Source organism: Hippocampus guttulatus, chromosome 6 (genome assembly GCF_054856545.1).
Source record: "Hippocampus guttulatus isolate MCC_2025c chromosome 6, RoL_Hgut_1.0, whole genome shotgun sequence".
Taxonomy (NCBI): domain Eukaryota; kingdom Metazoa; phylum Chordata; class Actinopteri; order Syngnathiformes; family Syngnathidae; genus Hippocampus; species Hippocampus guttulatus.
Window position 1 is genome coordinate 3463726 of NC_141266.1, and position 25327 is coordinate 3489052.

Consider the following 25327-nt stretch of genomic DNA (forward strand, 5'->3'; position numbering starts at 1 on the left):
AAGGAACACAAGAAACTCAAAAAATACCAAGCTCTCAGAGAGGAGCTGGAGAGAGCCTGGAAGGTAAAGGTGACAGTCGTGCCTGTGGTGGTCGGAGCACTCGGGGCAGTGACCCCCAAACTAGATGAGTGGTTGCAACAGATCCCGGGAACAACATCGGACATCTCAGTCCAGAAATGTGCAATGCTGGGAACAGCAAGGATACTGCGCAGAACCCTCAAGCTTCCTGGCCTCTGGTAGAGGACCCGAGCTGAATGAGGGATGGACACCACCCGAAGGGTGAGACGAGGATTTTTTTTTATATGCTTGCAAGTGCGCGATTGGATCAATAGCGGGAGGATGGTCGCTTCAAAAGTCGATCTTCGGTCAAAAAGGTTTGCCCTATGTGGCAAGCTGACCCAAGTAGTAAGTAACCGCTCCAGCTCACATGCAGACAGTACCTGCTTCGAGTGGCAACAACAGAGTACAAGCCAAATTTGAAGAGGATTGTTCAAGAGAAGGAATGCGAGAAGTCCCCGTACTAAGGCGCTAATCAACATGCATAGTTAGAGAAAAAAACGTTATATTTGTTTGTGGACTTGGTTGAACTGAGAGTTTGTGTGTGTGTGTGTGTGTGTGTGTGTGCGTGTGTGTGTGTGTGTGTGTGTGTGAGTGAGAGAGGAAGGGATGGGGTGATGTTTATGCTTGCCTATGTGCATGATATCGTTCTTTGCAGTAACACAGTAAAAAAAAATGGTTGGCCTCCCCTGGCCTCGATGTTTGATGCCAGAATGACAACGCTCCTATCTAAGAAGGTCCGAATTGTCAGACCAACATTTTGGAAGTGTATACTGTACCTCAGCTTTTATTTTAAAGTTGGCAGAGGTAAAGAAAACACTTAAGTGCAAAGGCTCTCGCTCATCAAGCCTAATTCATCGCAAGACTTCACATAGTGCTGTAACAAGGCATCTGTTTCTCTCGCACATCTTGCCTCCTTGCATTGAATGCTGCCAGCATAGCATAATCACCTTACTGTCTATGTTGTCATGGTAATCACTCCTGCAACACAATATAGTCACTTTGCATAACTTTTGGATTAATGTACTAAATAATTCAAGCAAAGTCATTTGCCACTGTTGTTACATTGCAGGTCAGTGCTCTAAGTGTTTTAATGCATTACACTCCTCCAGGTGGGTGATACTGAGCAGACACACTATACATTTTTCTGTCCACCCGACAACCTCCAGTTATCTATCTACCTAGCTGGCTAGCTAGCACACTATTTATTTTTGTATTGGTCAAATATTTGAATTGCCCCTCTCTCATCAGATTGGATTACAGAGTCCACATTCACAAACATGATTTTGTATGATTAAACACTGACGAAGATTGACTGGCCTTGTTTTTATCCTGCATGCTTTTAAGCTTTTTGTGGTGCACTAAAATTTTTGAGTTTTGTCACAGTAGCATTAATGTGTGACAGCACATTTCATCCGTAGTTGTTTAGTATGGCCTAGTTTGGGGTTTGTCTGCATGCTCAGTACAATACAAAGTGTAGTTATTTACTGCCTGGATCAACCGTGTGAACGGTGCTGTAATTGGAAACTCTATTGAAGCTGTAAATACTCTACCATTTATACACGAACACACACATGCACACTGCAGCTGTTATTTATCTGGCTGACTTTGGAGCAGACGTTTGGTAACACTTAGGACAGCCAAATTAGCAAGAAAAAAACGAATGACAAATCGAGATGGCAATATTGAAGGAGACATTGTGCTTCATGCTTAAGTTCTGTTCACGCTACACAAGGTGACTTAGAGCAGTGGAGGGTCAATAGAACACCAGCAACCGGAATGGCCAGCAACACATTTTGTTTATGATGTCGTGAAACTAAATGGATTTGTTTGGACCTGCACCTAATTTGAAATGCAGTAATGAAGCAGTCTGTTACAATACATCGGCCTCTTATCACGCAGCATCCAACAATTAGAAGGGTTCTTACATGCCTTTCAATTGTATAATGGCCATTATATTGCTGGTCCAACATATTGAATGCATATTAAAGCATACTGTCTTTAATTAGACACATAACCAAAACTGTTTCGTGGTGCCAGGTCTTCCGAATTTTTGTGATTGCTAATGTGTGTATAGCTGTCTCTTGATCACACAACCAGTTGACTTTTACTGGCTTGTGGAGTGCAATTTATTTATTTTAAAATATTTTTGAAAGGAAAAAACACTGATTATTTGTAACATCGAATACTGGAAATGCACTCCAGGATTTTCATGGAGAGACTGCTTTTGTGGGCTTGTTAAATGTACGATATACACTAAGCTTCGCAAAGTATAGTTTTTGATTGCTGCATGAACGTGATTGATCATTTTTTTGGGGTAATGGTGTCTCTTACTTCTATCCACAGATTAACAGGATTTAGCATCCCTCCACCTGTGACCAGTTCTGGCTCAATTTTTTCACTGAGGCTTACCAGTGACTTTGCAGTAAGTGCACATGGATTTAAAGCATTCTATGAAGGTAAGAACATTAGAACTGTCTTCAAATGACACACCGCGACTTGTATCACATAAACACCCTCAATAAATATGGAATGTGTGTGTTGGAATCACTTCATGCTGTATCCCACTGAGCTGCGAAGGTTTGCAAGTGTGTGCACACGTAGCAAATGATTTTATTTATTTATTTATTTTTGGTCAAGTTTCATTCAATGTCGTAAAGATGTTGGCCAGGCATCCCAAACAGCATGAATGATTGGTGTTTTTCTTGTTGACTTCAAATTACTCTGTGACAAGAAAAAGTGAGACCATTTAATGTCTTGTCAAATGTCTTTGAGACCGTTTGCGACCTTTAACAAACCCTGATGAAAAAAACATTCGCTAGGTGCGCACACGCTAAGTGAGATACAGCATTTAGAAGAAATACTAAATATCATTTATGCTAGGAGAAATTATGCAGGGAGGGTCATGTGATTCCTCGAGGGTTTCCACCATTAGTTATCAAAGCATCTGGTACTTCAATTAACTAAGTTAATTTCATATTTTACAAATCAACATCCCTCTCCCCCAAAGTCCTGAACTTTTTCTGCCACTCCAGAGGTGCATCTGGAATTGCATGGCAGATGGCGACTGGAATTAGTTGAACTAATGGATGCACCAAGTTATGTGGGCTGAAGCCGAGCTGAGTGCAGTAGGGAGCTAAATATGAATTATTCTTCTGTGACCATCTTGCTTGCCCATTTTCTTGTGCACGATTACATTTTCAGTAACCTGCCCATTTCTGGTCTTTTTTAAAATCCTGTGTCTTTGTTTTTAATGCGAGACTTCGCCTTTCTATCGAAAATGTAATTTTAATGTAATGTCTGACACTTTACATCCTTTTTCCCCTCAGTCCCCTTCCGCTATTCTTTACAGCTTGATTTATTCTTTACCAGCTTTGACAGGCTGACCTCATCCACAAGTTTCTCCAATTCTCAAAATACTGTATTTTCACGACTATAAGGCGCCATTAAATTCTTAAAATTTCTCCAAAATGGACAGGACGCCTTATAATGGGGAGCATCTTGTGTATGCGCTGAGTTGCAAAACCTGACTGACAGCCGACACGCTGTTTATATAGAGAAAAGGCGGAAGTGAGTGTGGACAGGCATGCGGCAAAGATGTCGGCCAATCAGTGAAGGGTGGGCGTGTAAGTGGACGCTAAAGGGACGCCTCTAGCAGGTACCAACACCTGTATAAAGTGTGGGTATGTGCATTATTGCAAAACAACTTCGGTTTTGGTTTCTAAGAACCCCCGAAAATAAATTCGACAAAGAGACACGCCTACGAAGCTCAGTTAAAACTTCAAGCCATCGGTTATGCTTTTGGCATGCGTGCCCATCTCACAGCAGCGGTAAAAAACCAAGTCAAGCAAATGAACTCTGAGCTTGACTAAAGAACTCCAACCGCTGGACATCGGCATCAACCGGGCGTTCAAAGTGAAGTTGCGAGCGGCATGGGAACAATGGATGATCGATGGCAAGCAACTTTACGAAGAGTGAGAGGCAGCGCCGGGCGAGTTACGCCACAATTTGCGAATGGATTGTGGCTGCTTGGACGAACTTGTCTGCTTGCACTGTTGTTCGAGCTTTTGGCAAAGCCGGCATCATTTCTGTGGAGTCACATGGCAATGAGAGTGACTCTGACAACGAGAGGGAACCCGGCGTTTTTGATGGATTACCGGTACTTGCACAATTGTTCAATTCTGATACAGAAGATGAGGACTTTGATGGATTTCTGGGTGATGATTGATCGAAAAACGTGAGTACATTGTAGGATGGCTAAATAAAATACAACGGAACTCCGTTTTGCTTCGTTGCCTTTTTAAAAATGTGTTTTTAGCTTGTATCCGTATGTCTTGGCATACTACCGTATGCTTCAAGCTAACGTGTTTTTAGTGTGCGCGTATGCATGCCGTATGTTTAAGCTGGCGTATGTTTTACCACTGTAAAACTGCGCCCAATAATACAGTGCGTTTTGTCTATGTGTCAAATACAGAAATAGCACCCGTTAATGAGACTGCGCCCAACAATACGGTGCGCCGAATGGTCGTGAAAATACGGTACCCATTTTTCCTTCCACTTTTACCCTCTGCTCAGACTCACTCATGCTCAAGACAAGGCCAGAGCAGGACCTCTGTGCTCTTCATCTGGTCATTGGCTGTTTCCTCCATGTCCTCCAGCTCTCGATCAGTCTGGTTGCTACTCTCGTTCTCCTTCATGTGTCGTTTTTGAGAAACAAATACGTTCTTCCCCTCCGTGAGCCGTCACCTTACCGTGGTGGAGGGGTTTGTGTGTCCCAATGATCCTAGGAGATAAGTTGTCTGGGGCTTTATGACCCTGGCAAGGTCACCAATGGCAAACAGGTTCTAGGTGAGGGACCAGACAAAGCACGGCTCAAAGACCCCTTATGATGAGTAAAATTATTGGATCTCAGTTTACCTTGCCCGGACGCGGGTCACCGGGGCCCCCCTCTGGAGCCAGGCCTGGAGGTGGGGCTCGTTGGCGAGCGCCTGGTGGCCGGGCCTACACCGATGGGGTCCGGCCGGGCTCAGCCCAAAGAGGCAACGTGGTTCCCCCTTCTCATGGGCTCCCCACCCATGGGAGGGGCCAAAGGGGTCGGGTACAATGTGAGCTGGGCAGCAGCCAAAGGCGGGGACCCCGGCGGTCCGATCCTCGGCTGCAGAAGCTAGCTCGAGGGACGTGGAATGTCACCTCTCTTGCAGGGAAGGAGCCTGAGCTGGTGTGCGAGGTAGAGAAGTTCTGACTGGATATTGTCGGACTTGCCTCCACACATAGCCTGGGTTCTGGTACCAGTTCTCTCGAGAGGGGTTGGACTCTCTTCCACTCTGGAGTTGCTCACGGTGAGAGGCACAGTGCAGGTGTGGGCATACTCATTGCCCCCCGGCTCCGTGCCTGTACATTGGGGTTCACACCGGTAGTCGAGAGGGTTGCCTCCCTCTGCCTTCGGGTGGGGGGACGGGTCCTGACCATTGTTTGTGCATATGCACCAAACAGCAGCTCAGCGTACTGTTTGAAATATTGTTTGATATTTTTGGAGTCCTTGGAGGGTGTGCTGGAGAGTATTCCGGCGGGGACTCCCTTGTTCTGCTGGGGGACTTCAATGCTCACGTGGGCAATGACAGTGAGACCTGGAAGGGCGTTATTGGGAGAAACGGCCCCCCCGATCAGAACTCGAGTGGTGTTTTGTTGTTGGACGTCTGTGCTCGTCACGGATTGTCCATAACGAACACCTTGTTTAAACATAAGGGTGTCCATCTGTGCACTTGGCACCAGGACACCCTCGGCCGGATTTGCGGCCGCATGTTTTGGACACTCGGGTGAAGAGAGGGGCGGAGCTGTCAACTGATCACCACCGGGTGGTGAGTTGGCTCCGATGGTGGGGGAAGATGCCGGTCCGTCCTGGCAGACCCAAACGTATTGTGAGGGTTTGTTGCGAGCGTGTGGTGGAATCCCCTGTCAGAAAGAGTTTCAACTCCCACCTCCGGCAGAGCTTTTCCCATGTCCCGGGGGAGGCGGGGGACATTGAGTCCGAATGGACCATGTTCCGCGCCTCTATTGTTGAGGCGGCCAATCTGAGTTGTGGCCGTAAGGTGGTTGGTGCCTGTCGTGGCGGCAAGCCCCGTACTCGCTGGTGGACACCAGCAGTAAGGGATGCCGTCAAGCTGAAGAAGGAGTCCTATCGGGCCTTTATGGCCTGTGGGACCCCAGAGGTAGCTGGCGGGTATCGACTGGCTAAGAGGAACGCAGCTTCGGTGGTCGCCGAGGCAAAAACCCGGGCGTGGGAAGAGTTCGGTGAGGCCATGGAAGCCGACTTCCGGATGGTTTCGAGGATTTTCTGGTCCATCATCCGAGGTCTCAGGAGGGGGAAGCAGTGCACCACTAACACTGTGTACAGTTGGGATGGGGCGCTGCTGACTTTGTCTCGGGACGTTGTGAACTGGTGGGCAGAGTACTTCGAAGACCTCCTCAACTCCAGGCCCCAGGGGTGGATGAGATCCGCCCGGAGTTCCTCAAGGCTCTGGATGTTGTGGGGCTGTCCTGGTTGACACGCCTCTGCAGCATCGCGTGGTCATCGGGGTGAGTGCCTGTGGATTGGCAGACGGGGTGGTGGTCCCTCTTTTTAAAAAGGGGGACCGGAGGGTGTGTTCCAACGACAGAGGGATCACACTCCTCAACCTCCCTGGTAAGGTCTATTCAGGGGTGCTGGAGAGGAGGGTCCATCAGGAAGTCGAGCCTCAGATTGAGGAGGAGCAGTGTGGTTTTCGTCCTGGCTGTGGAACTATGGACCAGCTCTACACCCATAGCAGGGTCCTCGAGGGTACGTGGGAACTTGCCCAACCAGTCTACATGTGTTTTGTCGACTTGGAGAAGGCATTTGACCGTGTCCCTTGGGGAGTTCTGTGGGGGGTGCTTCGGGGGTATGGGGACCCGAGCCCCCTGATACGGGCTGTTCGGTCCCTATCTGCCGATGTCAGAGTTTGGTTCGCATTGCCGGCAATAAGTCAGAATCGTTTCCAGTGAGGGTTGGACTCTGCCAAGGCTGCCCTTTGTCGCTGATTCTGTTCATCACCTTTATGGACAGAATTTCTAGGCGCAGCCGAAGCGTTGAGGGGGTCCGTTTTGGTGGCCTCAGTATTGCATCTCTGCTTTTTGCAGATGATGTGGTACTGTTGGCTCCTTCAAGCAGGGTTCTACAACTCTCACTGGAGCGTTTCGCAGCCGAGTGTGAAGTGGTTGGGATGAAGATCAGCACCTCCGAATCTGAAACCATGGTCCTCAGTTGGAAAAGGGTGGAGTGCCCTCTCTGGGTCGGGGAGGAGATCTTGCCCCAAGTGGAGGAGTTTAAGTATCTTGGGGTCTTGTTCACGAGTGAGGGCAGGAGGGAGCAAGAGATCAACAGGCGGATCGGTGCAGCGTCTGCTGTGATGCAGACGTTGTATCGGCCGTTAAATGGTATTTCAGACTCAACGTGCTATGATGATAGCTCAGTTTACGACTGCAAAACATACAGGTAACTTTGGTCTTGTCAGTGGAACAATCTGGCAACTTTTTAAAAGTAAACTTTCAAGTCATAAACTCTTTAAGTATCCGTTTTCGGTGTCTCGTGCTGCCATGGCTGGCAAAACAGACATGGGCGTGGACTTCTGCAGCGCGCTTGTTGTTTTGTTTCTGGTTTATTTATCGAGCAACGTAACATCCACTCTGACGTGTGCCGCGTTAATCTTGCGAGAAAAAAATTAATCCCGTGAAAATTCATTTAAATTGGCGCGTTATTATCGGCATTAAACTGACAGCTCTAATATATATATATATATATATATATATATATATATATATATATATATATATATGTGTATGTATATAGGGGCTGGATGGCTCAGTTGGTAAGGTACCGGTTTGGTGTATGGGAGACGGGGGTTTGAATCCTGCTTGGAGCAAAAATGAGCACATAACACGATTCGGTGTGGGCAACTCACGCAAATGCTCACCTCATACGGCCAAAGAAGGTCTGCGTCAGGCGTACCAGAGCACCTCGATGAAAAATGGGCAACTGGAACAAAGCGGAGATGGGCGAGATGCGATAACATGGCTCTGTTGGAACGCTCCTCCTCAAGCAACTCGAGTCGAAGGTGTTACACACAGAGAATGTGGGCTGAATGGTTACTTTGAAACCCACAGTCACGGTTGACCACTCAACTTAACTCAACTGTATTTATAGAGCACTTTCAAACAGCCATCGCTGAATACAAAGTATACAACAAACAGTAAAGCAAATCGGTAATAAAGACGGTAGAAAGCACCGAACATGCTGAGTCAAATGCCAAAGAATACAAGTGAGGCGGGTTTTGAAGATGGGCAGCAAGGAGGCTTGCCGAATGTTCAGTGGGAGGTCATTCCAGAGAGAGGGACCAGCAAAAGAAAAGGCTAGATTCCCTCTGAGCCTCAGTTTAGTTCTTGGTACTTATAATAATGTCTGGTCCGCAGACCTGAGGCGCCGGGCAGGTGTGTCAGGGCGGATGAGCTCAGAGAGGTAAGGTGGCGCGAGGTCATTTAGAGATTTGAAAACAAATAAGAGGATCTTGAAAATAACTCTAAAATGTACAGGGAGCCAGTGAAGTGATGCCAGAGTAGGAGTTATGTGCTCCCTCTGACCACGTAACAACAAGTAGCTCAGTGCTCCAACATCCACAAACGGCAATTCCTATTACAACTTGAGATAGATGAGGTACAATGCAGATTCCATGGTGAAGGGGCCCAGGCTGCCAAATCAGAGGAGGAGGTCATACCAGAGAGTGGGAGCCCCAATGAATGCAGTGGATGATGAGATTGGGAGGCCAACCCCAAAGAATGAAATGCTGAGCGAGTCAGCAACTGACCTGAAAGCTAAGATAATGGCGAGAATGAAGGCTGGGCAACCTAGAAATCGATTACAACGGCTATGTGAAGTACCACCTGAAAGTCTCACGGAAACCAATGAACTGATATACGCTTCAGCATCAGTGATCCTAGAGATGCTTGGCTATAAGAGCACCCATGGGAGCCACGAGATACGTTACCCACCATGGAAAGGACGGTTGGAGGCTAAGATCAAGGCGGCTCGGAAAGATGTGAGTCAATTGTGTGATGAAAAGGCCGATACCCGAGAGGAACATCCAGATGACCATACCTGAAGCACTCAAAACTGCCAAACAAAGGCTCCAAGCCTTGTCCAGTCTCCTAAAGATTTACATAAAAGAGAATGAGGCCAGACTGTTGCTTTTCGCAACACAACCTGCGAAAGTGTACGCATGGTTCTTACAGCAGAACAGACGCACCAATACTGGAAACTGAAAATGTACTGGAAAAGAATATTAGAGAAAGAGAAAGAGGCCGCACATAACAGCAGTGCACAACAGCTCGTGACTCTGAGAGAGGAGCACAGCAATCTCCCTGAATAGAACCCAGTTACCATAACAGTGGCAGACATACAGGAAAGAGTCTCAGATATGAAAAACTGGACAGCACCAGGCCCGGACATGGTCCACACCTACTGGCTAAAGAAACTCACAGCACTCCATGAGCGCCTAGCAGCACAAATGAACCAGCTGCTGAGGGATGGGACTCACCCAGGATGGCCATGAAGGATCCCTCAAAAGGTGCAGTCCCATCCAACAATCGGCCAATAACCTGTCTCTCCACAACATGGAAGGTCATGTCAGGCATCATTGCGGCTAAGATAAGTGGACACATGGATCAATACATGAGCGAAGCACAGAAGGGCATTGGTAGAGATACCAGAGGAGCCAAACATCAGCTCCTGGTTGACAGAACAGTCGCACAAGACTGCAGGTCCCGACATACCAACCTGTGCACAGCCTGGATTGATTACAAGAAAGCCTATGACTCGATGCCACATACATGGATCACTGAATGCTTGGAGTTGTATAAGGTGAACAGGACCTTAAGAGCCTTCGTTGCGAACTCGATGAGGATGTGGAAAACCACACTTGAAGCCAATGGCAAGCCACTTACCCAAGTGTCCATCAAATGTGGCATATACCAAGGTGATGCACTCTCCCCACTGCTGTTCTGCATAGGACTGAACCCCCTAAGCCAAGTAATCCCCAAGACAGGCTATGGATACCGCCTCAGAAATGGAGCTACGATCAGCCACCTCCTCTACATGGATGACATAAAGCTGTATGCTAAGAGCGAAAGGGACATAGACTGCCTGATCCACACAACCAGGATCTACAGCACCGACATCGGGATGTCATTCGGGCTTGAGAAATGTAGTCGGATGGTGACTAAGAGAGGAAAGGTAGTCCGCACTGAAGGGGTCTCACTCCCTGAAGGAACAATAGCAGACATTGAGAACAGCTACAAGTACCTCGGTATACCACAAGCCAATGGCAACCTCGAAATGGCAACAAGGAAAGCGGCTTCGGCCAAATACCTCCAGCGGGTGAGGCAAGTCCTAAGAAGCCAGCTCAATGGCAAGAATAAGACCCAGGCAATAAACAGCTATGCCCTGCCAGTGATCAGATACCCTGCAGGAATAATAAGGTGGCCAAAGGAAGAGATTCAGACCACGGACATTAAGACCCGAAAGCTCCTAACCATGCATGGAGGGTTCCATCCCAAATCCAGCACCCTGAGACTGTACGCAAGCCGAAAGGAAGGAGGCCGGGGACTAGTGAGTGTGAGAGCCACTGTCCAGGATGAAACATCCAAGCTCCATGAATACATCAAGGAGAAGGCTCCAACGGATGACATACTCAGAGAATGTCTCAGACAATGGGGAACAGAGGATGAGATGCTGGAAGAGGGACCATCATGGGAGGACAAGCCCCTACACGGAATGTACCACCGGACCATAACTGAAGTGGCTGATCTCAAGAAGTCCTATCAGTGGTGAGAGATGGCTGGCCTGAAGGACAGCACAGAGGCACTCATCCTGGCTGCTCAGGAGCAGGCCCTGAGCACCAGAGCCATTGAGACCCAGATATACCACACCAGACAAGACCCAAGGTGTAGGTTGTGCAAAGAGGCACCTGAGACGATCCGACACATAATTGCAGGGTGTAAGATGCTGGCAGGGAAAGCCTACATGGAACGCCATAACCAGGTGGCTGGCATAGTCTACCGAAACATCTGTGCGGAGTATGGACTGGAAACCCCAAGGTCAAAATGGGAAACACCTCCGAAGGTGGTGGAGAATGACAGAGCGAAGATCCTGTGGGACTTCCAGATCCAGACTGACATGGTCATGGCGAACCAACCGGATATCGTGATCATAGATAAAGGGCAGAGGAAAGCCGTTGTAGTGGATGTAGCGGTCCCAAGTGATGGAAACATCAGAAAGAAGGAACACGAGAAACTCGAGAAATACCAAGGGCTCAGAGAGGAGCTCTCCGAGCCTGGAAGGTAAAGGTGACAGTCGTGCCTGTGGTGGTCGGAGCACTCGGGGCAGTGACCCCCAAACTAGATGAGTGGTTGCAACAGATCCCGGGAACAACATCGGACATCTCAGTCCAGAAATGTGCAGTGCTGGGAACAGCAAGGATACTGCGCAGAACCCTCAAGCTTCCTGGCCTCTGGTAGAGGACCCGAGCTGAATGGGGGACGGACACCACCCGAGGGGTGAGACGAGGATTTTTTTTTTTTATATGCGCGCATGTTAACACAGACTAGCTTTCATGTCAATAATTTATTTCGTACAGTCATTTATTTGGTGGAGAGTTTTATGATTGTTGCTTTTGAAATATCACTACCGTATTTAGTTCTGTCAGTCATTTCTCCCATGACATATTGCTCATCCTCGTTATGTAGCTCCAGCGCTACCCATCCTATACATTCACATGCCTGAAAATGTTCAATGCTGGCGGACAGAGCAAGCTGATTATATCACACATGTAATTAAGTGCATTGACTTTGAAATCCAGTCATGGGCCCTGCCAGAGCGAATCTAATTTCTCCACTGTAATGTGAATGTTTTTCAAACATATTGCAATCCAAAAAGTTTCAAACCCCAAATATACATCAATTGTGACAAAGAAGGCTGAACCCAAAATGGCTTTCAAGAGGTCAAGCTGTATTTAGAAAAATGAGGAAGGCTGACTTCACGTCACGAACACACAGGGAGTATTAGTTCCTTCATAGCTTTACAAGTGATTCGAATAGGCTGTAGCTATGCTCAGTAACTCTGTCAATATGTTTCAAAAATATTCCTACATTCCTTGTTGAAGGTTGTGTATGATGTCAAAATGTCTTAAAATCGGCCTGCCACTACTTGAGTACTATTTCGACCTGCCACAAAACTTGAAAACAAGTCCCTGAAACATAATCGTTTCGAGGGAAATGTATTCCGTTTGGGTGTCTGTGGCAATGCAGTGCACCCAGCTCATTTGCACATGATGGAAAAAAAAAAAACATGAGCTCAGTATTTGCCTTGTCTGGTTGAAACTCAGTAGTCCCGTCTTCCTCAACTGGTTGACCGCGATCCACGACCGGACCGCCGACCTCCTCTGTCCAGACCGCCGACCTCCTCTGTCCGGACCGCCGACCTCCTCTGTCCGGACCTCCTCTGTCCGGACCCTCGGCAAATTGTATAAAATAATAATTTATAAAGTGATTTTTACGTTATACATTTTATATTTGTGGACTATAATCTGCGCATTACCGCGATCGCTTGTTAAAATTATCCGTTTTATTATTTGCGTGCACGAACAGATGTATTGCAGAGGACGCAGCAGCGCGACTGTGTGTGTATAATGTTTGACGAACTGGCTGAGCAGGGCATGTCGGCGATAACGATGCGCTGATTGGCTCCTCTGAACTTAAGGTGTGCCCATACATCAGCGTCAGCATATACGATGCGCTGATTGGCTCCTCTGAACTTAAGGTGTGCCCATACATAAGCGTCAGCACGCGTCTATCCCAATACACACGCATTCAAAATGGATGATCGTGTCAGGAAACAGACGCATGCGCGACGCCACAGTGTGCTCACAGCTTCAATCCAGGAGAGCCGCACACAGACAATTAAGACGAAGGTTTCGATTGTGTGCAGTTTTGCTCCCGTCTACCCGGGGATCTTTGCAGCTGTTTAACAGCAGAACAGGTAAATGAACGTCATAATGGCGTCCTCTAAATTTGCTACAAAGAGAAAGGTGGACAGTGAAAATCGGCGTTTCAATGAAGAATGGACTGACAAGTATGCTTTCATTCTACCTCTGTCGAGCACCAAGCCACGGTGTCTAATATGCCTAAAGACGGTCGCTCTGGTCAAGAGTCAAAATATTAAACGCCACTATGTGACAGAGCACAGCTCTTTTGAACGGGATTTGCCTCCTAATTCAGAGCTAAGAACAAACGAAATAAAGAAACTGAAAAGGTCATAACAAGACTCAAGCAGGAAGATTGTGACATGTATGACAAACCAACAAAAAGCAACAGAGAGTTTTGTTTTTGTTAAATTAAGGGGGAAAAAAGACAACTACTGTTTAACAAAGTTAAAGTAAAAATGTCTTATTTCCCTAAAAGGGCTATTTCTATTTTTAAGCAGGCACAACTTAACAAAATAAAAGAATTCCTGTGCCTCAACACAATACCTCTCATTATTTGCTGTGTACTGGCAGAGTGAATAATTGTTATTTTATATCTGCCCATACTAAATGGGCATATAGCCCTGCTCCCCATGACCGCCATGCATGGGACCGGACCCTAGTCTTATTAAAAAAAAAAAAAGTGAACCTTCAGCATTTCTAGTTGAGGACCACTGCAGTAGTCCATCAAAGCGTCTCACTCGCAAGCCAGAGTGTCACTCGGCACATGTGGCTGCTGTGGAGAAATAGCGCAAACACCACCTCTCTGTGTCAAAAATCCATCTTCTTCAAAGACCTTCAGAGGTATTAGATACACAAGTGAAATAAATAGCTCAGCCTCTGAGAAATCTTGCACCCAACTAGCTTATTTTGCTACTTCGCAGAACTCACTCGTTGGCCGTGTAAAGCGGATGAATGCAAGTTCATTTCTCTCTCTCTATCTTTTTAAAGATTTCATATTTGGTGCTAGGTCAGGCAGAATGGAGGCTCTGTACACCTTTAACATGGGAACAGTTTTTCTTTGCAAGTGGTGTTTAATAGACTGCTTCTGTGGTTATTTATAATGTGATGACTATCGAGGAAATAAACAAAACCGGACAATGGCAGAAAGACAGACAATTAAAACAAAGCACGATGTAAATTTCAGCGGTCACCATTGAATATTGTCCCAATTGAATAAAAAAAGTACATTTTTATTGCAATTTTTGTTGTTGTTGTTTTTTTGCTATTCTTTAATAATTAAACTAAACAGCAGAAATCCTGAGTGTTCTGGTGTTATTAATTTACCTGCATGGTTTTGACCTTCATGCAGACCCAGAGTAGCCAATCTGGAGCACCGGAAGGATTCTCAGTTGGCCATTATCCTTTGTGGGCTGCTGTTCTAGCCCAGAAAGCCGATTCTGATGGCATGCTGGTTCTTGCCAGCCAATCACAGGGCACACAGAGACAAACAACCATTTGTGCTCACACTCACACCTATGACCAATTTAGAGCTTTCCATTAACCTGCCATGCATGTTTTTGGAATGTGGGAGGAAACTGGAGTACCCGGAGAAAACCCACACAGGCTCAAGAACATGCAAACTTGACACAGGAACACCGGAGGCCAGTTTTGAAACCACGACCTCTGCACTGTGGGGCAGACATGATAACTAGTCAACCACCATGCTGCCTTCATGCAAATACATTATTAAATAAAATTCAATTGACTAAGTCCCTCAATCAATCAGGCTCTATATTGCTCCATCTTCTGATCAAATCGTTGATCCAGAATCATTTTTTTCAAACTCGATGATCGCTGATTGCTAATCGACCCCAAAAAGCCTGCTCACGTATTGCCTAATACACACACACTCACACAAGTGGAGGGGCGGAGTGCCACAGAAGATGGATGCCAAATAGTAAACGTAAACTGAGTATAAATAAAATTAAATGGTAAGAAAAGGTGCTGCGAAAACAATATCAGAAAAATGCAGTCACAGAGAAACAACACAGGTGACAGATAAGCGCAAAAGAACTGTTGTTTAATAATTGTGGGACTAATATAAAAATAATTGGTGCACAAAAATATATGGCCATTCAATGCAAATTTATAGCTCCCCACTGAACACAAAGCTAAAGAGATCATTTTATGCAAAAAGTCAAGTAGTGGTTGAACCTGGCGTTAGAGACAATGGACAGGGATCTTGAAGTCGGATTGAATTTTCTTTTAGGCAGGAAATACTTTTCAAAGAGACTCAAAAACCTTCCAGTATAAGATGGTGATGAGAATACTCTTCTCATATTTGCCTTTAAAGAGAATCTCAAAATTTTCTTCACAGTTGTATGATCTATGAAGCTCCATGAGTTAAGCTAAACGATTAATATTGCGTTTGTGGAACATGAATTAAATAGTAAAATCCATTGTTGTCCATCTGAGGGTGCGACCCTTTTGCCACCTTCTGTCGACTGAAAATTGACATCACTGTTGCTCAGGGCTTAGATAACAAACAATCATGGATCAGCTTTAGAAAACAGGTTTTCCAACCAAAGTGAACAGTGTCACTGAGTTTTTCGTCATCGCTATCCACCCCTGGTAATCGTTCGCAAGAAGCCCAGAAGAGTTTACCCTTCCAAAACAATGGACCACAATGTCTCCATGTGACTGTCATGGCGCAACATTTAAAGGAAATGAGAGAAGACATTTTGATTGGCAGTCAATGTCGGCTGTGTTGGTTTGCACATGTTGAAATTACAAACGATTGGTCCAACTCACCTCCTTGCAGATTGACTCCAACTAATTAGCACAAAATGCTTCAAGAGAAAATCTCCACCATTTTAATCAAACAATAGATCCATGTAAGGGAAGTTGTTGTAGTTAATGTTAATTTCTAGCCCCCTGTGTTGGAGTTAATGTACATACATTGTCTTTCTGCTCAAAATTCCAGGTAGAAATAATGTGTTGAGCTATTAGCACAACCACCATCATGTTTTATATATCGGGTTCAACAATTTCTCTATCTCTCTCTCTCTCTCTCTTTAGAGCTTTGGAGCAGCTCATGTGGATATCCGGGCATTCCACCTAAAGGCATACTGAATGGAACTCAGTTCAATATAGGGGCGAAGATCCGTTACAGGTGTATCTCTGACTATGTCCTGGATGGCCATTCATTGCTCACCTGTGTCACCAATGCAGCTGGTGTGTCCGTATGGGACTTCCCTGTGCCAATGTGTAGAGGTAAGACTCTTAAGCAGTGTGATGTTGTCATTACTGTGTTACATTATGCTGAAAGCAAAAAAAAAAAAATGAAAGTAAGTACCATATTTCCTACACGATAAGGCACACTTTCAATGAATGGCCTATTTTAAAACTGTTTGGATATATAAAGCGCATAGAATAGAAGCTACAATACTGACTGTGGTTGCGTTATACATCCACGAGATGGTGCTTTGCTAAAGGGAATACAATACAATACAGATTTATTTATATAGAGCAGTGGTTCTTAACCTGCGTTCAATCGAACCCCATGGGTTCGGTGAATCAGGGTTTGACGGAGCCTCTGCCATGGAGGTTAAGACATACTCAACTCAACATCAGAATCAGAATCATCTTTATTGGCCAAGTATGTAGAACACACAAGGAATTTGTCTCCGGTATAACACGCTGCATGAGTATCATCATAAACAGGGACATGACAAATAGGTATGGAAGGACATTTCGTAATGTAAGTGAACCGTAGTGCGGTGGTCCCACCCAGTGACAACTGTGAGACAATGTGAGACAAAGTATCAAGCAGAGCTAAAGTGATCAGTTGTAGAATACAATACTATGACAGTTGTACAGTTGGTGCAGAAAATCATTGAACCATTTTAGAGTGACCAGTAGCAGTATTTGTTGTACAAGAAGAGTTGTACAAGAAGAGTGACTACGTCAGTGACTGTTTAGGGCAGGGGTGTCAAACTCATTTCGCATCGTGGGCCACATACGGCCTCGGGAGATGTCAAGTGGGCCGGACCATTAAAATTATACCATACTCTGCTATAAATAACCAAAATATCATGTCTTTCCTTTGTTTTGGTGTAAAGAAGCACAAGAACATTAGGAAAATATTGAAATTTAATGAACTATCCTTTTACAAAACAGTTAATGAAACACCTCATATTTCCTTAGACAAATGTGCAATTTACTTTTACCATTCACAAATATGCATTGCAACTGATCCCACTGATTGTACAAAGGCACAAAACTTTAATTGGTACTGAAAAATATAGTAATGCACTTTAAGATTAAATGAGACTTTTAAAGAAAGGAATTTTTAAACCACTTACACATACGCATATAAAATCTAAATGTAATCCCTGCGTACACCTTACAAACTAAGGAGAGTGATTTTAAATGTGTAATGAAGAAAGTGTTCGCCTGTCCTGTAAATCTGTAAACTTCATACATGAAACATACATACACATACAATACATACTGAAAATGTATAGAGTTGTATGAACAGTAGAATTCCATCACACAACTTTTGTTTTGAAGCTGCTGACTAACATTAAAGTGCACATTTTTTAAATCACCACAGTAAGGATTCATCTTCACAGAGCTGTATTCTTTCAATGCAAACAGTATCTAAGGCAGCATTTTAAAGGTGTTAGTCTAGTCTGGACTTGTATTTGTTCCTGAAACTTGGCATCTTTTGGCCTGTACAAGTGCATCAACACCAGGTGTCATGTCCTGACTAGCTGTCACTTTCAGAATGTCATTTAAGTGCTTGTTTGTGAGCCTTGAGCGCATTTTTGTTTTATTGATATTCATCACTGAGAAAATTTGTTCACAAAGGTAGGTTGTCCCAAACATGCACAAAATTTTAGCAGCCAGGGCTGTTAATTTAGGGTACCCTGGTAGTAGATACTGATAAAATCTGTCCAGACCTACAGAGGCAAATTTGCCCTTCAAATCTGCATCACACTGCAAATCAATTATCTCTAGCTGAATTTCGACCGGCAGATCAGAAGCTCTAACTGTGAAAGGTGAGCGAAAAACTGAAAATTCTGTCTCAAGTTCACCAAATACCTGAAAACGTTTCTCAAACTCCCGCAGTAGTCCTGCAATTTTGTCTTTGTACCGTTTCATGTCCGCATCAGGTCTGGTCACACACACATCTCTCAGACAGGGGAAATGAGCAGGGTTGCCATTTGCCAGTTGCATCTCCCACAAAGTCAGCTTCAACTTAAATGCATGTATGTTGTCAGAAAACTGTGTGACAACCTTTTTGCGGCCTTGCAACATTTTGTTCAGATTGTTCAAGTGTTCAGTAATATCAACCAAGAATGCAAGGTCCCGTAGCCATTCCTGAGATTGTAATTCCAACACCGGTTTTCCTTTTTTCTCCATGAACTGTCCGATTTCCTCTCGTAGATCAAAGAAATGCCTCAGCACAGCACCTCGGCTTAACCATCTCACTTCAGTGTGGTATGGCAGGCTGTGGGTAATGTTGCTGTCGCTGAGAAGTTTGTCAAACTGACGATGGTTCAGACCTCTGGACCGGATGAAATTTACAGTGCGAACAACCACCTCCATGACGTGGTCCATTTTCAGCGACTTGCAACACAATGCCTCCTGGTGCAAAATACAGTGAAATGTCCAGAAACGATCTCCTCCATTAAGGGCTTGTACTTTGTCTTTGAACTTTGTCGCGACACCTGCTTTCTTTCCGACCATGGATGGCGCGCCGTCTGTAGCCAGGCTGACAGCGCGGGACCAGTCCACTCCAACTCTGTCCAATGCAGCAACGACAGAGCCGAAAATGTCCTCGGCTGTTGTGGTGTCCATCATTGGCACCAACTCAAGAAACTCTTCAGTAACAGTCAATGTCTCATCAACTCCTCGAATAAATATGGCCAGTTGGGCCACGTCTGTGATGTCAGTGCTCTCGTCAATTGCCACGGAAAATGCAATAAATGACTTGACTCTCTGTTTTAGTTGACTGTCTAAATCTGCCGATAGTTCCGAAATCCTCTCTGCTATAGTATTCCTCGTCAGGCTAATATTGGCAAAAGCTTGTCGCTTCTCGGGACATACAAGTTCAGCCGCCTTCATCATGCATCGTTTAACAAAGTCACCGTCGGAATACGGCTTCGATGCTAATGCTATTTCGCTAGCAATTAGGTAGCTGGCTTTTACCGCTGCTTCACTGCCTTCTCGGCTCTGGATGAAAGTTGACTGCTGTTTCCTCAGACCCGCCAGCAATTCGTTAATCTTATCTCTTCTCAGTTGTCCTTGCAAGCCGTCATATTTTTCGCTGTGATGAGTCTCGTAGTGGCGTCGAATATTATATTCCTTCAATACCGAAACTTGTTGCAAACACACCAAGCACGAAGGTTTTCCGTGCATCTCTGTAAATAAATAGGACGTGGTCCATTTTTCTTTGAAAATTCTACACTCCTTATCTACTTTTCTCCGTTTGGATAACGACATTTTGGCTAATGAGGGTGTAGCGGACAGGTAGAGACCAAGGTATTAACAACGTCTAAGCAGCAGATGGCGCATTGATACCGTCTGCTGTTTTCAGTCTGTCTCAGTGATGCGGCTTGTCTTCTACTCTGATGGAAAGAGTGCGCCCCTTAGCGGATAATCCATGAATTGCAGCGAATTAAAAATATTAATTCCATGTCTTTTATGCATTTTTTCCACTGCGGGCCTGATCGAACCTCCTTGGGGGCCGGTTCCGGCCCGCGGGCCGTACGTTTGACACCCTGGTTTAGGGAGTTAATGGCTTGAGCGAAGAAGCTGTTTAAGTGTCTGCTGGATTTGGTGCGCATGGATCTGTAGCGCCTGCCTGAGGGGAGTAGCTGGAAAAGGTGGTGGGCAGGGTGCGGGGATCCAGGAGGATTTTCCGTGCCCTTGTCTTGATTCTTGCAGTGTGCAAGTCCTCAAGAGTGGGTAGGGTGGTACCAATGATTTTTTCCGCCGTCCTAACTGTCCGTGGAAGTCGGATTTTGTCCTTTTTTGTGGCGGCCCCAAACCAACCCGTGATGGAAGAACACAGGATTGATTCGATGACTGCCGTGTAGAACTGACGTAGCACCTCCTGGGGCAGGCCATGCTTCCTCAGCAGCCTCAGGAAGTACATCCTCTGCTGGGCTCTTTTCAGGATGGAGATGGTGTTGACTTCCCACTTCATGTCCTGGGAGACTGTGATTCCCAGGAACTTGAAGGTATCGACGGTTGACACAGGGCAGTTAGATAGTGTGAGGGGCAACTGTGGAGAAGGATGTTTCCTGAAGTCCACAATCATCTCTACAGTCTTGAGCGTGTTCAGCCCGAGGTTGTGTCGGTTGCACCAGAGCTCCATCTGCTCCACTTGTTGTCTGTACGCAGACTCGTCGCCGTCTTTGATGAGACCGATGACCGTGGTGTCGTCTGCGAACTTTGAGTTTGACAGCTGGATTTGTTGAGGTGCAATCGTTTGTGTAGAGAGAGAAGAGCAGTGGAGAGAGGACACATCCCGGTGGGGCTCCAGTGTGAGTGGTGCGTGTTGATGATGTTGTTCCTGGTCAGCGCAGACTTTCGGGCAGGAGGGGGACACTTTGTCGGGTCCCGCAGCTTTCTTGATCTTCTGCTGCTTGAAGAGCCGTCTCACGTCCTGTTCGTGGATCTGTAGTGGAGATAAAGAGGGTGGGGGGGTAGATAGAGTAGTTTCTGGTAGAGGTGGGTGTGTGTGGGAAATGGGGGTGTCCTTTTCAAATCGGCAGAAAAAAATGTTTAGTTCATCAGCAAGACCCTTATTGTTCACTGTTTGGGGGGGATGGCAATCTATAGTTTGTGATTGCTTTCAGGCCACTCCATACAGATGCAGAGTCGTGAGTAGAGAACTGTTTTTTCAGCCTCTCTGCATAGCTTCTCTTAGCGATGTAAAGTGTACAGTGCCCGATCTCCACTTCTAAATGCGGCCTCTTTCTCTTTCCTGAGTTGCCTTAGTTTGGGAGTAAACCATGGCTTGTTATTGTTGAAGGAGCGGAAGGACTTCGTTGGTACACACATGTCCTCGCAGAAACTGATGTATGATGTTACAGTGTCTGTGTATTCATCCAGTGTGCCCATTGAAGTTTCAAAGACGCCCCAATCAGTGCAGTCTAAGCATTCTTGTAGAGCTAGCTTTGCTTCATCTGTCCATTTTTTCACAGCCTTAACAACCGGTTTAACACATTTGAGTTTCTGTCTGTATGTAGGTATTAAGTGGATTAAATTGTGGTCAGAAAGACCCAATGCTGCACGGGCGATCGATCGGTATGAATTTTTGATTGTTGTATAGCAGTGGTCTAGAATGTTGCCTTCTCTGGTGAAACAGCCGATGTGCTGCTTATATCTGGGAAGTTCACGGTTAAGATGTGCTCTATTAAAATCGCCCAAAATGATCAGGGGTGACTCTCGGTATTTTAGTTAGAGTTTGTTTACTTGTTCAGCAAGCGTTTGTATCGCCGTGTTAGCGTTAGCTTGTGGCGCAATGTAAACACCGACTAGTAAAAAGGAGGTGAACTCACGTGGCGAGCAGAATGGCTTGCAGTTTAAAGACAGCGACTCCAGGTCAGTCCAGGACAGTGTGCGTCGAGCTTCGTGACATCAGTGCACCATTCTTCGTTGATATAGAAGCAAATCCCACCACCTTTTGATTTCCCTGATAGCTCCGTGTCGCGGTCGGCTCGGAGAAGGCGGAAGCCAGGTAGATGTAGTGCGGAATCCGGGTGGCGGTCACTGAGCCAGGTTTCAGTGAAGCAGAGCGCAGCAGAACGTGCAAAGGTTTTGTTGGTCTTTGTGAGGAGAAAAAGTTTATCCATCTTGTTTGGCAGAGATCGTAGATTAGCAAGATGGATCGATGGGAGCGGGGTTCGAAATCCACGCTGCCGAAGCTTGACTAGCACGCCGGCTCGCTTCTCCCTCCTCCGGCGGCGTTTCCATGCTCCGTACAGCGCAGCCGCTCCGCTCGCGATTAGCTCCGAAAAACCTTGTGGATTTTCGTGCGCTGGTGAAAAAAGACTGAGCGTAGACTCCCCAATGCTAAGCAACTTTTCCCTTGTGTAAGTAAGCCGCTCAGGGTTGCCAAAAACTAACGAAAATGACAAAAACGGGGATAATACTAGGGAGCGTGTAACCGAGGCTGCCATACCTGTCGGCGCCTGATGACATGTCAATTAGTTATGACACGCCCACTTGGCCATCACTTGCTGTAGATGATCACATTACTTTGCTTGTCCAATCAGTGCTGCGGGAAATTTATTTTGCTCAGAAGCCAATGTGCGACTGTCGTGATAATACGTCGTTTAAAAAAAAAAAACTCAAAAAGTAGTTGTCTATTTGACTGTGTGTTGGCGAATGCACATGTCAACCCTTTTCGTCACAATTAGTGCCTGCTAATAATCACCACAAGATGGCATCGGAACATTAACCGGGAAACAACTTAATGGGGAATATAAAGAGAGTCATAGTCTTTGGCGCATCGGATTAGAGGGCGCACCGTCGGCTTTTGTGAAGAAATTGAATTATTTTAGGTGCGCCTTATAGTGTGGAAAACACTGAATGTGTGTTTCGTGTGCCGGATCGACTTGAGAGGGTTATAAATTGGGAGATTGAATATAATCAATGTGTTGTCAATTCCACCCTGCTTGGAAGGGTCTCCCAATTTAGAAAGGATCTCAGAAATGATTTAAAGAATGGATTAAAGCACAATACAACCTAATCATACTCTGTGGCCACCTGCACAATGGCGAAATGACATAAGATTATGTGGCTAGCTACATCAGGTCACAGAGACAAGACTTTTTCTCATGTTTAGCAGACCATTAAAAGAAACACACAATTTCTCAGTTATTCATATACTATAGCTTCAAACCTTGAGATGAATGGCATCTTAAATTCATCTGTACAGCAGAGAGAAAAGGCCCTCTGAAGATTTGACACATTATTCATTTGGCACAGGCACATCTAGCTGAAATATTAACCATCACCGTTTTAATCTTGCTGGAGCTGGGAATACTCTTCAACAATTTGACTGAGTTTGTTGGGTACCAGAACATTTCAATTATTCTGCTTTTGGTCAACTGCAATAACTATATGCTGTGCTGTTTACCTTGACTCTCTGTACTTCTGAGGAGCTGATTTTTGATAGCCCTGATACATTAGCAGGGCACGACAGATATGGATTTTTTTTAGGCCGATGCTGATTCCAATATTTGGTAGACAACTGAGTAATTGGCCAATTATTTTGAATAAGATAAAATAAATAACTTGTCTTTTTGGTCCCTTCAAAGTCACAAAAATAATGATATGAATTGCAGGCAAACCATTTGATTTTTTTTACCATACTTTGTCCTATAATATTTGTTTAACTTTAAACATGCAAAAAGAATGAACTGATGAGATTAGCTTTTAATTTAGGCCATAAATGTATGCAGTGCTTAGACTCATATATGTGAAGGTACTGGCAAACATGATTTCTGAATGAGGCCCTCTAACGTCACATTTCTTCTGCACCGTTATTTCCTTTGCCTTGAAGTGATTACCGTATTTTCACGACCATTCGACGCACCGTATGGTTGGGCGCAGTCTCATTAATGGGTGCTATTTCTGTATTTTACACATAGACAAAACGCACTGTATTATTGGGCGCGATTTTAAAGTGGTAAAACATACGCCAGCTTAAACATACGGCATGCATGCGCGCACGCTAAAAACACGTTAGCTTGTAGCATACGGTAGCATGCCAAGACATACAGATACAAGCTAAAAACACGTTTTTAAAAAGGCAACGAAGCAAAACGGAGTTCCGTTGTATTTTATTTAGCCATCGTACAATGTACTCACGTTTTTCGATCGATCATCACCCAGAAATCCATCAAAGTCCTCATCCTCTGTATCAGAATTGAACAATTGTGCAAGTACCTGTAATCCATCAAAAACGCCGTGTTCCCTCTCGTTGTCAGTCACTCTCATTGCCATGTGGCTCCACAGAAAAGATGCCGGCTTTGCCAAAAACTCGAACAACAGTGCAATCAGACACGTTCGTCCAAGCAGCCACAATCAATTCGCAAATTGTGGCGTAACTCGCCCGGCGCTGCCTCTCACTCTTTGTAAAGTTGTGTTTGCCATCGATCATTCATTGTTCCCATGCCGCTCGCAACTTTACTTTGAACGCCCGGTTGATGCCGATGTCCAGCGGTTGGAGTTCTTTAGTCAAGCCTCCGGTAATAACGGCAAGCTCAGAGTTCATTTGCTTGACTTGGTTTTTCACCGCTGCTGTGAGATGGGCACGCATGCCAAAAGCATAACCGATGGCTTGAAGTTTGAACTGAGCTTCGTAGGCGTGTCTCTTTGTAGAATTTATTTTCGGGGGTTCTTAGAAACCAAAACCGAAGTTGTTTTGCAACAATGCACATAGCCACACTCTATACAGGTGTTGGTACCTGCTTGTAGCGTCGCTTTAGCGTCCACTTACACGCCCACCCTTCACTCATTGGCGGCCTGCTTCCCCGCATGCCTGTCACTCACGTCTGCCTTTTCTCTAAACATGTCATCTTTGACTGAGTCACATTTGAAATATACTGCATGATGTATAGAGAGTGCAATCAACTGAAACGAGACAATTTTATCACTAACAATACACACTAATAATACACAATCAACTCAACTCAATTTTATTTATCAGAGCACTTGAAAACAACCCCCTCTGCTCACAAAGTGCTGTGCAAGGAGCAAAAATGAGTACATACAACTACAAAGGCAGTTAAAACAATAAATTAATAACATAAAACAACAGTGACACACCACAAAACACAAAAACAATACAGAGTCGCATGCTGAGTCAAAAGCCAAACAATAAATAGGAGTTTTACAGATGGGCAAATAGAGCGTTTGCTTATTGTTTAACGGGGTTATTGAGGTTATTGAAATAACCTCCCGTATCACACATTGCTTGTTTTTCCCAATATGGTGCTAACCCTAATTCACACAGTATAATGACCTGTCAGCCATTCATGTCCTTTACTTACTGCTTAAAATGACCAAATGTCCAAAATATGCAAAGTCCGACAAATTGCCGTGGAAGGGATTTCCTATTGGGTGGCAACTTTGGAGTGTGCATCTGAGTTTTGTATGGATGAGATGCCAGTTCAAATTCTGTGCACATCACTGCACGCTCTCAGATAAACTGCTCT

General features: G+C 45.3%; 1 protein-coding gene across 1 annotated transcript in view; it reads left to right on the forward strand.

Annotated features, from left to right (window-relative positions):
* csmd1a (CUB and Sushi multiple domains 1a) overlaps positions 1-25327 on the forward strand; it is a 104105-nt gene that overhangs the window by 33316 nt on the left and 45462 nt on the right. The window contains exons 3-4 of the mRNA XM_086113412.1: positions 2404-2516; positions 16164-16358. Of these exons, the coding sequence (XP_085969538.1) occupies positions 2404-2516; positions 16164-16358 (308 nt within the window). The remainder of the gene's footprint in view (positions 1-2403; positions 2517-16163; positions 16359-25327) is intronic.